This window comes from Heptranchias perlo, chromosome 30, assembly GCF_035084215.1.
Source record: "Heptranchias perlo isolate sHepPer1 chromosome 30, sHepPer1.hap1, whole genome shotgun sequence".
In the NCBI taxonomy this organism is placed as follows: Eukaryota; Metazoa; Chordata; class Chondrichthyes; order Hexanchiformes; family Hexanchidae; genus Heptranchias; species Heptranchias perlo.
In genome coordinates, this window is record NC_090354.1 from 1,567,313 (window position 1) to 1,585,212 (window position 17,900).

General features: G+C 48.1%; 1 protein-coding gene across 2 annotated transcripts in view; it reads right to left on the reverse strand.

The window, feature by feature from the left end:
* Positions 1–531: 531 nt before the first annotated feature.
* The window catches only part of LOC137300224 (tensin-4-like), a 56,402-nt gene continuing 39,033 nt past the window's right edge, over positions 532–17,900 (reverse strand). Inside the window, exons 9-15 of one of the 2 annotated variants that reach the window (XM_067969322.1) lie at positions 16,685–16,777; positions 14,607–14,684; positions 13,654–13,719; positions 12,442–12,610; positions 10,517–10,585; positions 9,131–9,157; positions 532–3,560 (exon numbers count right to left, since the gene is read on the reverse strand). In XM_067969322.1, coding sequence (XP_067825423.1) covers positions 3,524–3,560; positions 9,131–9,157; positions 10,517–10,585; positions 12,442–12,610; positions 13,654–13,719; positions 14,607–14,684; positions 16,685–16,777 — 539 coding nt within the window. In that variant the 3' untranslated portion in view covers positions 532–3,523. Of the gene's footprint in view, positions 3,626–9,130; positions 9,158–10,516; positions 10,586–12,441; positions 12,611–13,653; positions 13,720–14,606; positions 14,685–16,684; positions 16,778–17,900 lie in introns of both variants that reach the window. The other variant, XM_067969321.1, reaches the window with a different exon arrangement.

Here is a 17,900-nt window from a genome sequence, read left to right on the forward strand (position 1 = left end):
CACAGTCAGGAATACACAAGGGCCACTATAACTGGGCTCAGTGGGAGCATCTCACCTCTAATTCAGAAGGTGTTGGGTTCAAGTCCCACTCCTGAGGGGGGGGGAGAGTGGGGTTTACGAGGGGGAGAGTGGGGTTTGCGAGGGGGAGAGTGGGGTTTGCGAGGGGGAGAGTGGGGTATACGAGGGGGAGAATGGGGTTTACGAGGGGAAAAGTGGGGTTTGCGAGGGGGAGAGTGGGGTTTACGAGGGGAGAGTGGGGTTTACGAGGGGGAGAGTGGGGTTTACGAGGGGGGGGGTGGGGGTTTATGAGGGGGAGAGTGGGGTTTGTGAGGGGGAGAGTGGGGTTTACGAGGGGGAGAGTGGGGTTTACGAGGGGGGGTGGGGGTTTGCGAGGGGGAGAGTGGGGGTTTATGACAAGTGAGGACACAAGCTGCAGAGATCTGGAAAGTGAGAGACTGTGAATTTTTTTTTCCAGTTTAATCTCAGACCGAAATCTTTTATTTTTTAATAACAATATTTAAAATGATGAGGATCCAATATTAACTGCAGAGATAAATATTTTGAACGATGTCATAATCTCTTAGATACAAGGAGTTATTCAGTACAGAATGATCTAGAAAATGAGGCAATCATGCAACACAATAAACAATTTGCAATGAATTAAATAATTGGAACCATTTGTTGAAAGAAAATCGTGTTTGATTAACTTGTTCTTTGATGGAGTAACGGAGAGGGTCGATGAGGGCAGAAGTGTGAAGTGATACATTTTGGAAGGAAAATGAGAAGGGACAATATAAATTATATGGTACAATTCTAAAGGGTGCAGGAACAGAGAGCTTGAAGGCAGGACAGGTTGATAAGGCTTTTAAAAAGGCATACGGGATCTTGGACTTTATAGAGACATAGAGTACAAAAGCAAGGAAGTTATACTAAACCTTTATAAATCACTGGTGAGGCCACAGCTGGAGTATTGTGTTCAATTCTGGGCACCGCACTTTAGGAAGGATGTCAAGGCCTTAGAGAGGGTGCAGAGGAGATTTACTAGAATGGTACCAGGGATGAGGGACTTCAGTTATGTGGAGAGACTGGAGAAGCTGGGATTGTTCTCCTTAGAGCAGAGAAGGTTAGGGGGAGATTTGATGGAGGTGTTCAAAATTATGAAGGGTTTTGAGAGAGTAAATAAGGAGAAACTGTTTCCAGTGACAGGAGGGTCGGTAACCAGAGGACACAGATTTAAGGTAATTGGCAAAAGAACCAGAGGGGAGATGAGGAGAATTTTTTAATGCAGTGAGTTGTTCTGATCTGGAATGCGCTGCCTGAGAGGGCGGTGGAAGCAGATTCAATAATAACTTTCAAAAGGGAATTGGATAAATACTTGAAAAGGAAACATTTACAGGGGCAATGGGGAAAGAGCAGGGGGAGTGGGACTAATTGGACAGCTCTTTCAAAGAGCCAGCACAGGCATGATGGGCCGAATGGCCTCCGTCTTTGCTGTATGATTTTCTGATCTCACTGGGTGTCTGCCATGTTCTACGTCTGTCCCTTGCAGTGAGAGTTCCTCCTCTCAGGATTTATTATGATTTGCACTTGTGATGTGGCTGCACAGTGAGGTGAGGAATCTCTAGGGTTAGTGGGAGATCTGAGAGAGGTAGAGAGATTTCGGGTAAATGCTGCGTTTGTGCGTAGTGAGTGAGACTTCACGATAAGTACGTGCAATGGGAAATATTACCCAGTATTCCTCTCAGTCTGGATTTGGGTTGAAGGCAGCTTCAGAAATGCAGGTCACTTAAATGAAATGAACGACCTCCACTGCCTAGAAGGACAAGGGCAGCAGGCACTTGGGAACAACACCACCTGCACGTTCCCCTCCAAGTCACACACCATCCCGACTTGGAAATATATCGGCCGTTCCTTCATTGTCGCTGGGTCAAAATCCTGGAACTCCCTTCCTAACAGCACTGTGGGAGAACCGTCACCACACGGACTGCAGCGGTTCAAGAAGGCGGCTCACCACCACCTTCTCAAGGGCAATTAGGGATGGGCAATAAATGCCGGCCTTACTAGTGACGCCCACATCCCCAAAATTAATTTAAAAAAAAGATCAAGCGCAGGTTGATTGTAGGAGGAAGTGAGGGAGGAAAGAGCTCCGCTGATATGAGGAAAAATGAGTTAGAGTAGGAGACAGTGCGATGAGACTCGATTTCAATACCATGAGGGAGAGTGAGTAGGACGAGGGATTGGGAAATTAGGAGGAATGAGAGAGGAAAGCTCAGAAGATCAATGAATATAGTCAGGTCAATAGATATACGAGAGAGGGGTTGGAGGGGACAGAGGGCTTGTCTATATTGCTGATAATATGTAGCTATGATGGTCCAGTAACTGTCAGATATCATACAGCTTTTATTAGATACATATTACATCTGGCAGGAAGCAGATGCTGCAGTTTGGCTGTGACTCTGTTATTGAAAGGGAATTCATACAAAACAGACATTGCAAAATACTGCACACAATCCATGTACCGACACAGAGCAGCGATGGAAGGTAACTCCATCACAGCCTCCAGTGCAGAGAGGGTCTACAGCCTCACTCACTGACAGTCCCTCAATGTCTCCCACACTCCCTCAGTGTTTGTCTACAGCCGTTAAACAGGATACAACAGCTGGAATTCTGGGAGCCGTGTTCCTATTTTCGGGAACAGTGAATTTCCCTGACCTCAGACACCCTCGGTGTGGACTCTGACCTCAGACACCCTCGGTGTGGACTCTGACCTCAGACACACTCGGTGTGGACTCTGACCTCAGACACACTCGGTGTGCACTCTGACCTCAGACACACTCGGTGAGGACTCTGACCTCAGACACACTCGGTGTGCACTCTGACCTCAGACACACTCGGTGAGGACTCTGACCTCAGACACCCTCGGTGTGCACTCTGACCTCAGACACACTCGGTGAGGACTCTGACCTCAGACACCCTCGGTGTGCACTCTGACCTCAGACACACTCGGTGTGGACTCTGACCTCAGACACACTCGGTGAGGACTCTGACCTCAGACACACTCGGTGTGCACTCTGACCTCAGACACATTTGGTGTGCACTCTGACCTCTGACACATTCGGTGTGCACTCTGACCTGTGTCTCGATGCCTGGACAATGGTTTTGTGTTTCCAGTTCAGTTGCTGCGCATTGAAACAGGCTCCAGGATTGTGTGAGGCAGATTTTGAACATCAACATACTCACAGAACATAGAATCCAGCGCTGTTAACCCTTAGACTGCCAGCACAGGAGATCTCGTACTAATTCTGTAACAGTTCCAGTTTGTTCAGCCAGTAGGTTTGAAGGAACCAGCAGGGCCAGGGTACCAGCAGGGTTAGGGTCCCATTAGAGCCAGGGTCCCAGCAGGGTTAGGGTCCCATTAGAGCCAGGGTCCCAGCAAGTCCAAGTGGGAAGCTCTTCAGAATTCTCCAGTCTCTCTCTGCCCAGTCACACCCTCTGTGGTTCGACTACAATCTTTGAGACCAGGTTAATGATCAGGTGAGCTGACTGGTCTTTCTCGTACTCTGCAAACAGGTGACAGACGTTTTCTGATGAGCTTCCTTGGTTTTTTGCCACAAATGCAAAGATCCTGAAAATGGAATTTGAAAATTAATCCAGGAACATTCTGCATCTAAAAGCTAATTTAACAAAAAATCAAAATCTTCTTTAAAAATAAACAATTCGAATAATTTGCACTCTGAATGTGTGAGTTCTTCAATGCTTCTGATCATTTACATTTATAGGACAGACTGCATTCTGCCAGAGGAAACTCACAGAACATGGGAACAGGAGGAGGCCATTCAGCCCCTCGAGCCTGTTCCGCCATTCAATTAGATCATGGCTGATCTGTATCTCAACTCCATTTACCTGCCTTGGTTCCGTGACCCTTAATCCCCTTACCCAACAAAAATCGATCAATCTCAGTTTTGAAATTTTCAATTGACCCCCAGACTCAACAGCTTTTTGGGGGAGAGAGTTCCAGATTCCCACTCCCCTTTGTGTGAAGAAATGCTTCCTGACATCATCCCTGAACGGCCTGGCTCTAATTTTAAGGTTATGCCCCCTTGTTCTGGACTCCCCCCACCAGAGGAAATAGTTTCTCTCTATCGACCCTATCAAATCCTTTAATCATCTTGAACACCTCGATTAGATCACACCTCAATCGTCTATACTCGAGGGAATACCAGCCCAGGCTGTGCAACCTGGCCTCATAATTTAACCCTTTTAGCCCCGGTGTCATTCTGGTGAAATTTAAGGAAATCTAAAATTATACAATTTCCAGGTTTTGTGGAACATATTTAAAGGGGACGTGAAATCCACAGGGAAGCTCTGTATTCCTGATCTGCTATAAAGAGCTCCCTGCTGTTTATCTGTAACTCCTTGTTACAAAACTCCAATCTCTCGGCATCCTAATTCAAACACTTAACCCATCGACCCAGCGCACACACACCTGCCCCTCGGAGGTGATCTGCAATAAACCCCCTCCCCCACGGACAGCGACTGCACAGTCTGACGGTCAGCGTTCAGCTGCTGGGGTCAAGGGTCAGGGAAATGGGATTTACCATCGCTGCCTCTAATGGGTTTAACAATTATTCAGCAAATAAATTGCCTGCCTTTATCGCATGATTTTATTCACAGAATGATTCACTGCTGTCAAATAAACTGAGAGGCAATTCACCACCACGTCATCAGAACGGAAACCCTAAGCTCAAAACTGGGCATCCATGAAACCATAAGAGACCATAAGAGATAGGAGCAGGAGTAGGCCATTCGGCCCCTCGAGCCTGCTCTGCCATTTATTGAGATCATGGCTGATTTGATTTTTACCTCAACTCCACTTTCCCGCCCTTTCCCCATATCCTTTGACTCCCTCGCTGATCAAAAATTTGTCTAACTCAGCCTTGAATGTATTCAATGACTCAGCCTCCACAGCTTTTTGGGGTAAAGAATTCCAAAGATTCACGACCCTCTGGGAGAAGAAATTCCTCCTCATTTCCGTCTTAAACGGGCGACCCCTTATTCTGAGACTATGCCCCCTAGTTTTAGATTCCCCCATGAGGGGTAACATCCTCTCAGCATCTACCCTATCGAGTCCCCTCAGAATCTTGTATGTTTCAGTAAGATCTCCTCTCATTCTTCTAAACTCCAATGAGTATAGACCCAACCTGTTCAATCTTTCCTCATAAGACGACCCTTCCATACCCGGAATCAACCTAGTGAACCTTCTCTGAACTGCCTCCAATGCAAGTATGTCCTTCCTTAAATAAGGGCACCAGAACTGTACGCAGTACTCCAGGTGTGGTCTCACCAGCACCCTGTACAGTTGTAGCATGACTTCCCTGCTTTTATACTCCATCCCCCTAGAAATAAAGGCCAATATTCTGTTTGCCTTCCGGATTACCTGCTGCACCTATATGTTGACTTATTGTGTTTCATGTACGAGGACACCCAGATCCCTCTGTACTGCAGCATTTTGTAGTATTTCTCCATTCAAATAATATTTTGCTTTTTTCTTTTTCCTCCCAAAGTGGATGACTTCACATTTTCCCACATTATATTCCATCTGCCAAATTTTTGCCCATTCGCTCAACCTGTCAATATCCCTTTGCAGACACTTTGTGTCCTCATCGCAACTTGCTTTTCCACCTATCTTTGAATCATCAGCAAATTTGGCCACAAGACACTCTGTTCCTTCATCCAAGTCATTGATATATGTTGTAAATAGTTGAGGCCCCAGCACTGAGCCCTGCGGCACCCCACTAGTTACAGATTGCCATTTTGAAAATGACCCTTTTATCCCAACTCTTTGTTTTCTGTTAGTTAGCCAATCCTCTATCCATGCCAGTATATTACCCCCAACACCATGAGCTCTTATCTTGTGCAGTAATCTTTTATGTGGCACCTTATCGAATGCCTTTTGGAAATCCAAATATACTGCATCCATTGGTTTCCCTTTATCCACCCTTCCCGTTACTTCCTCAAAGAACTCTAATAAATTTGTCAGACATGATTTCTCCTTCATAAAACCATGTTGACTCTCCTTGATTGTATTATGAGTCTCCAAATGTCCTGCTACTACTTCCTTAATAATGGATTCTAGCATTTTCCCAATGACAGATGTTAGGCTAACTGGTCTATAGTTACCTGCTTTCTGTCTCACTCCCTTCTTGAATAGGGGTGTTACGTTTGCGGTTTTCCAATCCGCTGGGACCTTTCCAGAATCTAGTGAATTCTGGAAGATTACAACCAATGCATCCACTATCTCTGTAGCCACTTCCTTTAAGACCCTCGGATGCAAGCCATCAGGTCCAGGGGACTTGTCAGCCTTTAGACCCATTAGTTTACCGAGTACTTTTTCTCTGGTGATAGTGATTGTTTTTAGTTCCTCCCTCCCCTTTGCCCCTTGATTTTCTACTATTATTGGTATATTATTAGTGTCTTCTACTGTGAAGACAGATACAAAATATCTGTTCAATTCCTCTGCCATTTCCTTGTTTTACATTATTATTTCCCCAGTCTCATCCTCTAAGGGACCAATGTTTACTTTAGCTACCCTCTTCCTTTTTATATACTTGTAGAAGCTTTTACTGTCAGGTTTTATATTTCTTGCTAGTTTACTCTCATAATTTATTTTCTCCCTCTTTATTATTCTTTCAGTCATCCTTTGCTGGTTTTTAAGGTTTTCCCAATCTTCGGGCTTACCAGTAATCTTTGCCATGTTGTATGCTTTTTCTTTTAACCTGATACCATCCTTGACTTCCCATGAGGCACTGTGGGCCATCAGCAGCAGCAGAATTGTATTCCAGCACAATCTGTAACCTCATGGCCCGGCATATTCCTCACTCTACCATTACCAACCAGCCAGGGGATCAACCCTGGTTCAATGAGGAGTGTAGAAGAGCATGCCAGGAGCAGAATCAGGCGTACCTAAAAATGAGGTGCCAACCTGGTGAAGCTACAACTCAGGACTACATGCATGTTAAACAGCGGAAGCAACATGCTATAGACAGAGCTAAGCGATTCCACAACCAACGGATCAGATCAAAGCTCTGCAATCCTGCCATCCTCAATGATGGCGGAGTCCAGCACGTGAGTGCAAAAGACAAGGCTGAAGCGTTTGCAACCATCTTCAGGCAGAAGTGCCGAGTGGATGATCCATCTCGGCCTCCTCCCGATATCCCCACCATCACGGAAGCCAGTCTTCGGCCAATTCGATTCACTCCACATGATATCAAGAAACGGCTGAGTGCACTGGATACAGCAAAGGCTATGGGCCCCGACAACATCCCGGCTGTAGTGCTGAAGACTTGTGCTCCAGAACTAGCCGCACCTCTAGCCAAGCTGTTGCAGTACAGCTACAACACTGGCATCTACCCGACAATGTGGAAAATTGCCCAGGTATGTCCTGTCCACAAAAAGCAGGACAAATCCAATCCGGCCAATTACCACCCCATCAGTCTACTCTCAATCATCAGCAAAGTGATGGAAGGTGTCGTCAACAGTGCTATCAAGCGGCACTTACTCACCAATAACCTGCTCACGGATGCTCAGTTTGGGTTCCGCCAGGACCACTCAGCTCCAGACCTCATTACAGCCTTGGTCCAAACATGGACAAAAGAGCTGAATTCCAGAGGTGAGGTGAGAGTGACGGCCCTTGATATCAAGGCAGCATTTGACCGAGTGTGGCACCAAGGAGCCCTAGTAAAATTGTAGTCAATGGGAATCAGGGGGAAAACTCTCCAGTGGCTGGAGTCACACCTAGGAAGATGGTAGTGGTTGTTGGAGGCCAATCATCTCAGCCACAGGACATTGCTGCAGGAGTTCCTCAGGGCAATGTCCTAGGCCCAACCATCTTCAGCTGCTTCATCAATGACCTTCCCTCCATCATAAGGTCAGAAATGGGGATGTTCACTGATGATTGCACAGTGTTCAGTTCCATTCGCAACCCTTCAGATAATGAAGCAGTCCGAGCCCGCATGCAGCAAGACCTGGACAACATCCAGGCTTGGGCTGATAAGTGGCAAGTAACATTCGCGCCAGACAAGTGCCAGGCAATGACCATCTCCAACAAGAGAGAGTCCAACCACCTCCCTTTGATGTTTAACCGCATTACAATCACCGAATCCCCCACCATCAACATCCTGGGGGTCACCATTGACCAGAAACTTAACTGAACCAGCCATATAAATACTGTGGCTACAAGAGCAGGTCAGAGGCTGGGTATTCTGCGGCGAGTGACTCACCACCTGACTCCCCAAAGCCTTTCCACCATCTACAAGGCACAAGTTAGGAGTGTGATGGAATACTCTCCACTTGCCTGGATGATTGCAGCTCCAACAACACTCAAGAAGCTCAACACCATCCAGGACAAAGCAGCCCGCTTGATTGGGACCCCATCCACCACCCTGAACATTCACTCCCTTCACCACCGGCGCACAGTGGCTGCAGTGTGTACCATCCACAGGATGCACTGCAGCAACTCGCCAAGGCTTCTTCGACAGCACCTCCCAAACCCGCGACCTCTACCACCTAGAAGGACAAGAGCAGCAGGTACATGGGAACAACACCACCTGCATGTTCCCCTCCAACCACCTGCATGTTCCCCTCCAAGTCACACACCATCCTGACTTGGAAATATATCGGCCGTTCCTTCATCGTCGCTGGGTCAAAATCCTGGAACTCCCTTCCTAACAGCACTGTGGGAGAACCTTCACCACACGGACTGCAGCGGTTCAAGAAGGCGGCTCATCACCACCTTCTCAAGGGCAATTAGGGATGGGCAATAAATGCCGGCCTCGCCAGCGACGCCCACATCCCGTGAACGAATCATAAAAACCCCCGATTTTAACCTGACCTGAATGACGGGAATTGGGGTTGGGGGGGAGAGGGTCCAATGTGCGTTTTACACCCCCCTTGATTTTAAACCCCGCCCAATTATTGCTCCAGTGAAGTCAATTGAGCGTAAAATCGGATGGGGCTTAAAACGGGCCTCTGGCCCCAATCCTCCCCCCACCGGGTGAGTTAGTTTAAAATTGGGGATAAAAAATGTATCTGACTGATATGTCTGTGATTGGTACAAAAATCAGAGTCTCACCTCGAGGGTTCGTTATCCTTCCTCCATCTGGAAAAACAAAAAGAAACCGATCAAAATATTAATTTGAGACATGACGTGTGGTGAGTGTAACAGGCTCGGGAGGAACAGGGGACTTTGGACCTCTGGTTCCCAAAGCTCTCCCGCACTGGGGGTTTTCCTCACCTCATGTCTGGGTCAGTTGGAGTCTAATTGATGGAGATTGATTGCCTCGATTGGTCAACAACTCTGCTCGCATTGGATCACGTGACTACCAGAATGGGAGAATTTGAACTGGGAGGACTCTGGTATTTTTCCGGCTAGATGTTCCAATGTTCCTATGTATTACTGAACACACCACCCGACTCACTCACTCACTCTGTCATGTCGGTCTCACTATTGTAGAGTGAGCTGTCAGCTGTCGTTCAGTGGGCAGCACTCTCGCCTCTGACTCAGAAGGTCTTGGGTTCAAAGTCCCACTTGAGCGCATAATCCAGGCTGATGCTCCCGGTGCAGTACCCAAGGGAGTGCTGCACTGTCGGAGGTGCCGTCTTTCGAATGAGATGTTAAACCGAGGCTCTATCTGCCCTCTCAGGCACTGTTCCAAAGAAGAGTAGGGGAGTTCTCCTTGGTGTCCTGGCCAATATTCATCCCTCAACCAATAACTAAAAAAAGATAGTCTGGTCATTTATCTCAATGTTGTTTGTGGGATCTTGCTGTGTGTAAATTGGCTGTTATGTTTGTAATATTACAACAGTGACTACACTTCAAAAATGTACTTCATTGGCTGTAAAGCGCTTTGGGACGCCCTGAGGTTGTGAAAGGGTCTGGATATAAATTCCTTATTTCTTTTACGAGTGAAGTATCTGCTCCTTGGCCCAGGAATTATGTAATGTCGTCTTTCACCGGTGTGTAACACTAGTCACCGGCTGATTACTCATTGCTGGCTTCCCTGTCTACAGGATAAGTCGAGTAAGACATGAATCTGCTTAAGCCACTTTAAAAAGGAATTCTAATTAATCATTTCTTTCTGTTTTGATATGTTTTTGATGTGAACGCTGATGAAATCAGCGGGGATGAGTTTGTCAGTACAAGGTGCAGTCATTATCCCAGGGTGGGAACTTTATCAATCACTCCACCTCAGTTCCATGTACTAACTCGCCTCCATCCTGTCACTCCACTCGGTTAACTTTCTTCAATCACATCAGCAGCTTTGGACCACAGTTTTCCCTCTGTCCCAAAGCCCATATTTGGCTCTTCCATCCTACCCAGGGTCAGTGTTTGGTGTTTGGGTCCCTTATTCCTATCCCCGGAGGGGTTTAGCATTAAGCTGCGATGGGGTGCGGTTTATGGATTATCGCCTGCTTCGCAGCCCCCACCCACCTGTCCTGTTGTAGATTATCTACTTACTTCCTTTGCAGGGGATCCAGGCCGCAGTGATTGACAGTGCCGGCAGCATAGTGTCGTCTGAAGAAAAGCCTTTAAAAGGAAAAGCAGAGGGATTTAATCCAGTTCAGTGTCACTGCTAGCCAATCATTCCAACAGCTAAAGGCAGAACAATGAAAGCAGTCAGGGCCGTGCCAATTAACCCCTGGGGAACAGACCTGGAGAAATATCGGCTGAGGAACAGGGCTGAAGATCTGAAGACAGCGTTTGGGTGAACAAGGCCCCCCAGCCCACTGGACCTCATTCTCTCCAGGTTCTCAGCCCCTCCTCCCATCGTCAGCCCTCCAGCAACCTCACTCCAGACTAAACCGACTCTCGTTTCACACCCTGCCATGGTTTCCTCTTCCACTGACTACCGTCCAAAACCAATATCACCCCCTGTGACTCTGGGTCAAAAATGTCCTCCTCATTTCCCCCCTTTCTCCTGACTTGTGTCCCCTGGGATTTAAACCCCAAAACTCAATTGCACCCCTTTCAGGTGGGACTTGACTCAACAATCTCTGTCTTAAGAGACCAAAGTCCGACCCACTGGGCTGGGAAAGCAAGGGGTGGTCAGGCTCTGGGAGTCTGTGGGCCACTGCTCAATTCAAAATTTAAAAACTGAGATCGATAGATTTTTGTTGGGCAGAGGTATTAACGGTGACGGAACCAAGGCAGGTAGATGGAGTTAAGATACAGATCACCCATGGTCTCATTGAACGACGGAATAGGCTCGAGGGGCTGAATGGCCTCCTCCTGCTATGACCCTTGGGCGAGAGCCTCAGAAATACTCAAAAGTTGGGTCGGATCCCCGACCCGATTTTAACCCCAGGCCGCCTGAGTCACACTCAGTGCCCCCCCTCCCCCCGGGAAATCTGGGGCGAATCGGATTGGGGTCGAGATAGAGGCCGCCGCCCCCCCAAACAACACTCACCCCCCCCGAACAACACTCACCCCCCCAAACAACACTCACCCCCCCCCAAACAACACTCTCCCCCCCAAACAACACTCACCCCCCAAACAACACTCACCCCCCAAACAACACTCACCCCCCAAACAACACTCACCCCCCCAAACAACACTCACCCCCCCAAACAACACTCACCCCCCCAAACAACACTCACCCCCCAAACAACACTCACCCCCCAAACAACACTCACCCCCCCAAACAACACTCACCCCCCAAACAACACTCACCCCCCAAACAACACTCACCCCCCCAAACAACACTCACCCCCCCAAACAACACTCACCCCCCAAACAACACTCACCCCCCAAACAACACTCTCCCCCCCAAACAACACTCTCCCCCCCAAACAACACTCACCCCCCCGAACAACACTCACCCCCCAAACAACACTCACCCCCCCAAACAACACTCACCCCCCCAAACAACACTCACCCCCCCGAACAACACTCACCCCCCCAAACAACACTCACCCCCCCCAAACAACACTCACCCCCCCAAACAACACTCCCCCCCCGAACAACACTCACCCCCCCAAACAACACTCACCCCCCAAACAACACTCACCCCCCCAAACAACACTCACCCCCCCAAACAACACTCACCCCCCAAACAACACTCACCCCCCAAACAACACTCACCCCCCAAACAACACTCACCCCCCAAACAACACTCACCCCCCAAACAACACTCACCCCCCCAAACAACACTCACCCCCCAAACAACACTCTCCCCCCAAACAACACTCACCCCCCAAACAACACTCACCCCCCCACACGCAGCGCCCGCCCCCCCCCACACAATGACCTCCGCCCCTCCGCCCCCCCCCCCCACCCCCCCGAGTTATTATCGGGGCTTAAGATTCTGTTCGAAGCCTCCTGAGGCCAGGAGCCCCCAACTCGCGGTGACATTAATCGAAGAGGTGGGGGCCTCGGCTCCTTACTTCCTCTTGCTGTCTGTGAGCGTGACGCCTCGTTCGGACACTTTAAACTGGACAATGATGGCTCCAGGCCGCGGCTGCTGTTCCAGGGTGATGGAGGCTGCTCTGAGGACGGCCTGTGGTCCCGTCAGAGACTCCATGGTCACAGAGTTCAAATACAGAACCTTACACACTGAGAAAGGAATAACAGCTCGTTAACAGTCTCCTTTCAGAGGGACTCTTCATATAAAATGAAATTATTTGCATTTCTACAGCGCCTTTCATGACCTCAAAAGCACTTCACAGCCAATGAAGTATTTTTGAAGTGTAGTCACTGTTTTAATGTAGGAAACGCGGCAGCCAATTTGCGCACAGCAAGATCCCACAAACAGCAATGTGATAATGACCAGATCATCTGTTTCAGTGTTGAGGGACAAATATTGGCCCAGGGCACCGGGGAGAACTCTTTGAAATAGTGGCCGTGGGATCTTTTCCGTCCACCTGAGAGGGAGACAGGGCCTCGGTTTAACGGCTCATCCGAAAGATGCGGAAGGAACAATTTGGGAAAGATGCAGTTTTCCAGGGAACTAGTCACAGCTTCCTCTGTAGAAACCAGTGGGGGTATCTGGGAGAGCAATAGATTTACTGAATGTAAGGAATGGGGGAAGGGGGGGGGAGCAAAACTATCCCAGTGTGGCCTCTACTGTTACCATAGTGACGATGTTATCTTATATTTATCGCAGATAGTGTTGATAGAATGGGGCCATTCCACAGCTGTCACAGTAACTATTCCCCGTCCCACCTTTGTGAAGAAAACCGTCACACCTTCATCAAATAGGGAGAGGGGTCTCAGGAAATTCCCCAAACACTTTCAATAACAGCGTCGCACATTGTCATTCCAAGGAATTGGTGTTTTTAATGCCTCATAAAGCTTCCGTATAAAGTTTGAGAAAGCTCGTATCTTATCGCTATCTTAGAAACGGACAGTGAGGGTCAGTCTGACTTTGGGCGATAGTGTAGATCAGGCAATATCGTTTCAGACACCTGTTCTACATCGCTCCTGATTTCTGTTGTATAACGGGGGCAGGGGTCTGATCCCAGATCACCCATTTTACACCAACGCCCCAGAGTCCCGATGTGTGGGTTTATTCCCGACAGCCTCTCACGCTCCCCATCGCTGATTTTTATCCATTGGTGTTGACAGAGTTCTAGGGTATGGATTATATTAATCTGCACCTTGCTTTCTCAGAGGCGGCTCAGTGATGTCCATCGAGTCGGGACTGCTTTCTTCACTGAAATATTCTGCAAAATACACAATCAGTGTGTCAAGGAACACAGAAGGAGAGGGACCTTTCACTGAAAAAAGGCTAGATGCTTTTTCTGGTCATTTATTTATTGATTCCCTTCCTCCCTTCTTCCTTCACACTGAACAGCCCCTCCCTCCCAGCGGCCCCCCACCCTGAAACTTCCCACTGACTCTGGGTGTGAGACCAGGGTTGATGTTTCCTCGGAGGCCTCTGGCTGGTTGGACGTGATTGACCATAGTCCAGGCATGGATTGGCCCTTTGGTTTTCTTGTCCTCTACCTGAGGACACATCCCACTCCTATGACCTCAGTGATAGCGCACTGGTCAGTAACTCTCTGTGTGAGTACGGCGGGCATGAATCAGGACGCTGCTCCTCTGAGCCCAATATGCAAATTCCAGCGCCCTGGTGAAAGGCTTCTAGTACAATCAGGTTGGTCAGGTCATGGGGTGAAGCCAATCAGGTCAGAGGCGAGAATCAGTTCTTTGACTGAACAGTCAACACACATCAAATGGCCAGTGTGAGGGAGGGGTGTTACTGTCGGCCAAACAATCCTGTGGGTGAGCAGGTTGTCCAGACATTTCAGTGATGAAACACATCCAATTCCTTCTGCGTCTGGTGATGAAGGGTCAGTAATTATTGGGGTTGGTTGGGTCTTTGTTGAACTTCCATCAGCTGTGAAGCAGCTCTCAGCAGATAGGCCCTAACCCCTTACCCCACCCTGGCCTTGACCCCCACCTCGACCTCGGCCCCGACCCCGGCCCTGACCTCACCTCGACCCCGGCCCAGACCTCACCTCGACCCTGGCCCTGACCCTGACCCCTCTGTTGCCCCTGACGACGCCACCTTTGGTGATTTTGCTGATTTGGTGCTGAGGTGACTCACCTTTCCTGGGTAAGCTGAGTTTGCAGGGTAAGCTCATGTTGGTGATGGAATGCTGGTACACTAGTGCAGACAGACTCCCTGTTACACAAACAGAACAAAGGCCTCACGGTTAGTACAGGTTCACTATTGTCCGGTGCGCTCGTTGGCACGTTTTTTCACTGTTACACTCATTTCCGAGTGTGCTAACCAGGAGCCGCTCAGTGTCCCATAGTGCACCAGCCTCCTGCTGAACGAGACTTTTTAAAATTAATCCAATAAGGAGTGACAGCGTGTCGACAGCAGAGAACATTCGATGGCTCCCTCGATCGAGGAGGCACAACTAATATAATAATTCAAACATAAAAGTCCAACTTAAACAGAAAGGAAAGACAGACTTGCATTTATATAGCGCCTTTCACAACCTCAGGATGTCCCAGAGCGTTTTACAGGACTTTTGAAGTGTGGTCACTGTTGTAATGTAGGAGACGAGGCAGCCAATTTGCGCACAGCAAGATCCCACAAACAGCAATGTGATAACGACCAGATCATCTGTTTTAGTGATGTTGGGTGGGGGATAAATATTGGCCCCAGGACACTTATAAATCTAAATTATTATCGGAGACCTCAACACAATTTAATCTGATGGTCACCATGGAAACAGCACATCCTGTACAACAGTATGTGTTTCATCACCTTCCGTTCCAGTGTCGCCAAATCCTGCTCAGTCTGGACTATGACCATAAGCATTTTTATATTAATTTTGAAAGTGAATCACAGGCTGGAATTCAGTCAGTGAATGAAAGGAAGGCTTGTATATCGATCACATCGCCTCGTGCCTCTCAAATATTTCACATAAATCACTTTGAAGTACAGTAACTGTTTACATGGACAAACACAGCAGCTATTTTACACAGCCAGGGTAAGGCTGTCAGGAACCTTGGTTTAATGTCTCATCTGATATGATAGCACCTCTGACACCCTCTGAAGTGTCGGCTGAGATTATGTGGTCTAGTTCTGGCAATGGGGCTGGAACCCACAATCCCTGACCCCGAGGAGAGAGACCGGCCACGGAGCCCCGGCTGATGGGAGTAACTCAAGGATTCTTCACACACCGAGGAACATCCGAGCTCCAAATTAGGTTGGAAAAGCTGTGAGATGAAGGGAGGTGATGTTTAGGATTCCACTCCTGCTGATCTGGGTCAGACCTCCTACTCCAAACTCCCACACAAATACACACTCACTCACACACACACACACACACACTCTCACACACACACTCTCACACATACACTCTCACACACACTCACACGCTCACTCTCACACACACTCACTCACTCTCACACACACACACTCTCACACTCTCACACACACTCACACTCACTCACACACACACACACACACACTCTCACACACACACTCTCACACATACACTCTCACACACACACTCTCACACACACACACACACATTCTCACACACACACTCTCACACACACACACACACATTCTCACACACACACTCTCACACATACACTCTCACACACACACTCTCACACACACACACACACATTCTCACACACACACTCTCACACACTCTCACACATACACTCTCACACACACACACACACTCACTCTCACACACACTCACTCACACTCACTCTCACACACACACACTCTCACACACACACACTCACACTCACTCTCACACACTCACACACACACACACACTCTCACACACACACACTCACTCTCACACACACTCTCACACACACACTCTCACACACACTCTCACACACACTCTCACACACACACACACACTTTCACAAACACACACGTTCACACACACACAGATATACACAAACACAGATACAGATACACACACAGATACAGATATACCCACATTCGTACTCACACACACAGCAGGTCCCATTAGATACGTTTCAGGTTTGAGTGCAATGTGAGGTCAACATGTAAGAAGAGGTGAGTGGTGGTTCGAGCTGTGGGTCAGACGGTGGTCCCTGGTCCACGGTGATGAACGGTCACTGTGTCACTCTAAGTGCTGCAGTATTTCCACTCACTGGAATCTGCTTAACGTCCCTTACCAAAGAATGGCTCCTGGGGGGATCCCTTCAGGCACACTCCTTTTGGGGAGAATTCAATCAGGAAATGTCGGACCAACTCAATGGGAGAATCTCCTTAAAAAGGGAGCAAGAGAATTAGAAACAGGGGGATAAAGAATCATTTTCACTCTGTCTGTACATCTGCCATAAATCTATCTAAATATATCGAATTAGCTGGCTATCATCCTAATATCTGTTTATCCATGTAACTGTCTGTCTATTTATCTATCTGTCTATCTATCTATCTGTAATCCTCTCCTTTGTATGAACTATTCCCATTGCACCGCACACTCCCCAAGTTGAGACCATGAACAGGGAATCTGATCCTGGCTTCTGCCAATATGGAAGCAGAAGATTCCCTCTCCCTGGCCCAGCTCTGCTCAGAGTGTCCCAGGACAGAATGAGGATCCTGTCTCTCTCTCTCTCTCTCTCTCTCAGTTGGTGATACTCTGACCGGTGATTTCATATTCACCATCCACCCCCCCGAATCCGACAGGAGGATACATTTTCTGCCTGCTCACTCCCAGCGAGGAATCGCATCCGCTGAGAGCAGATATCAGGGAGTGTTCCTCGGCTCATAATTTTCCGTCCGTTGAATTTTAATTGGCTGTGCACACTCAAATTTTCTGATGTGTGCTCCCAGCAGGTGAGGCTCCAAACCGGGAGCGAGCGGTTGGTATGCCTATTAATACCTCAGGTAACCACCCCAACCATCGGTGAGATAGACAAGGGATCTTACTGTCCCTCCAAGTTATCACTGCCTGCCCACTGTAGCAACACACTCAGTTATTTTAGAAACTCCCTTTTCAAGGCAGACAAAAGGAACATAGAAAGATAGGAACAGGAGCAGGCCATTCAGCCCCTCGTGCCTGCTCCGCCATTTGATAAAATCATGGCTGATCTGTGATCTAACTCCATATACCTGCCTTTGGCCCATATCTCTTAATACCTTTGGTTGCCAAAAAGCTATCTGTCTCAGATTTAAATTTAGCAATTGAACTAGTATCAATTGCCATTTGCGGAAGAGAGTTCCAAATTTCTACCACCCTTTGTGTGTAGAAATGTTTTCTAATCTCACTCCTGAAAGGTCTGGCTCTAATTTTTAGACTGTGCCCCCTACTCCTAAAATCCCCAACCAGCGGAAATAGTTTCTCTCTATCCACCCTATCTGTTCCCCTTAATATCTTATAAACTTCGA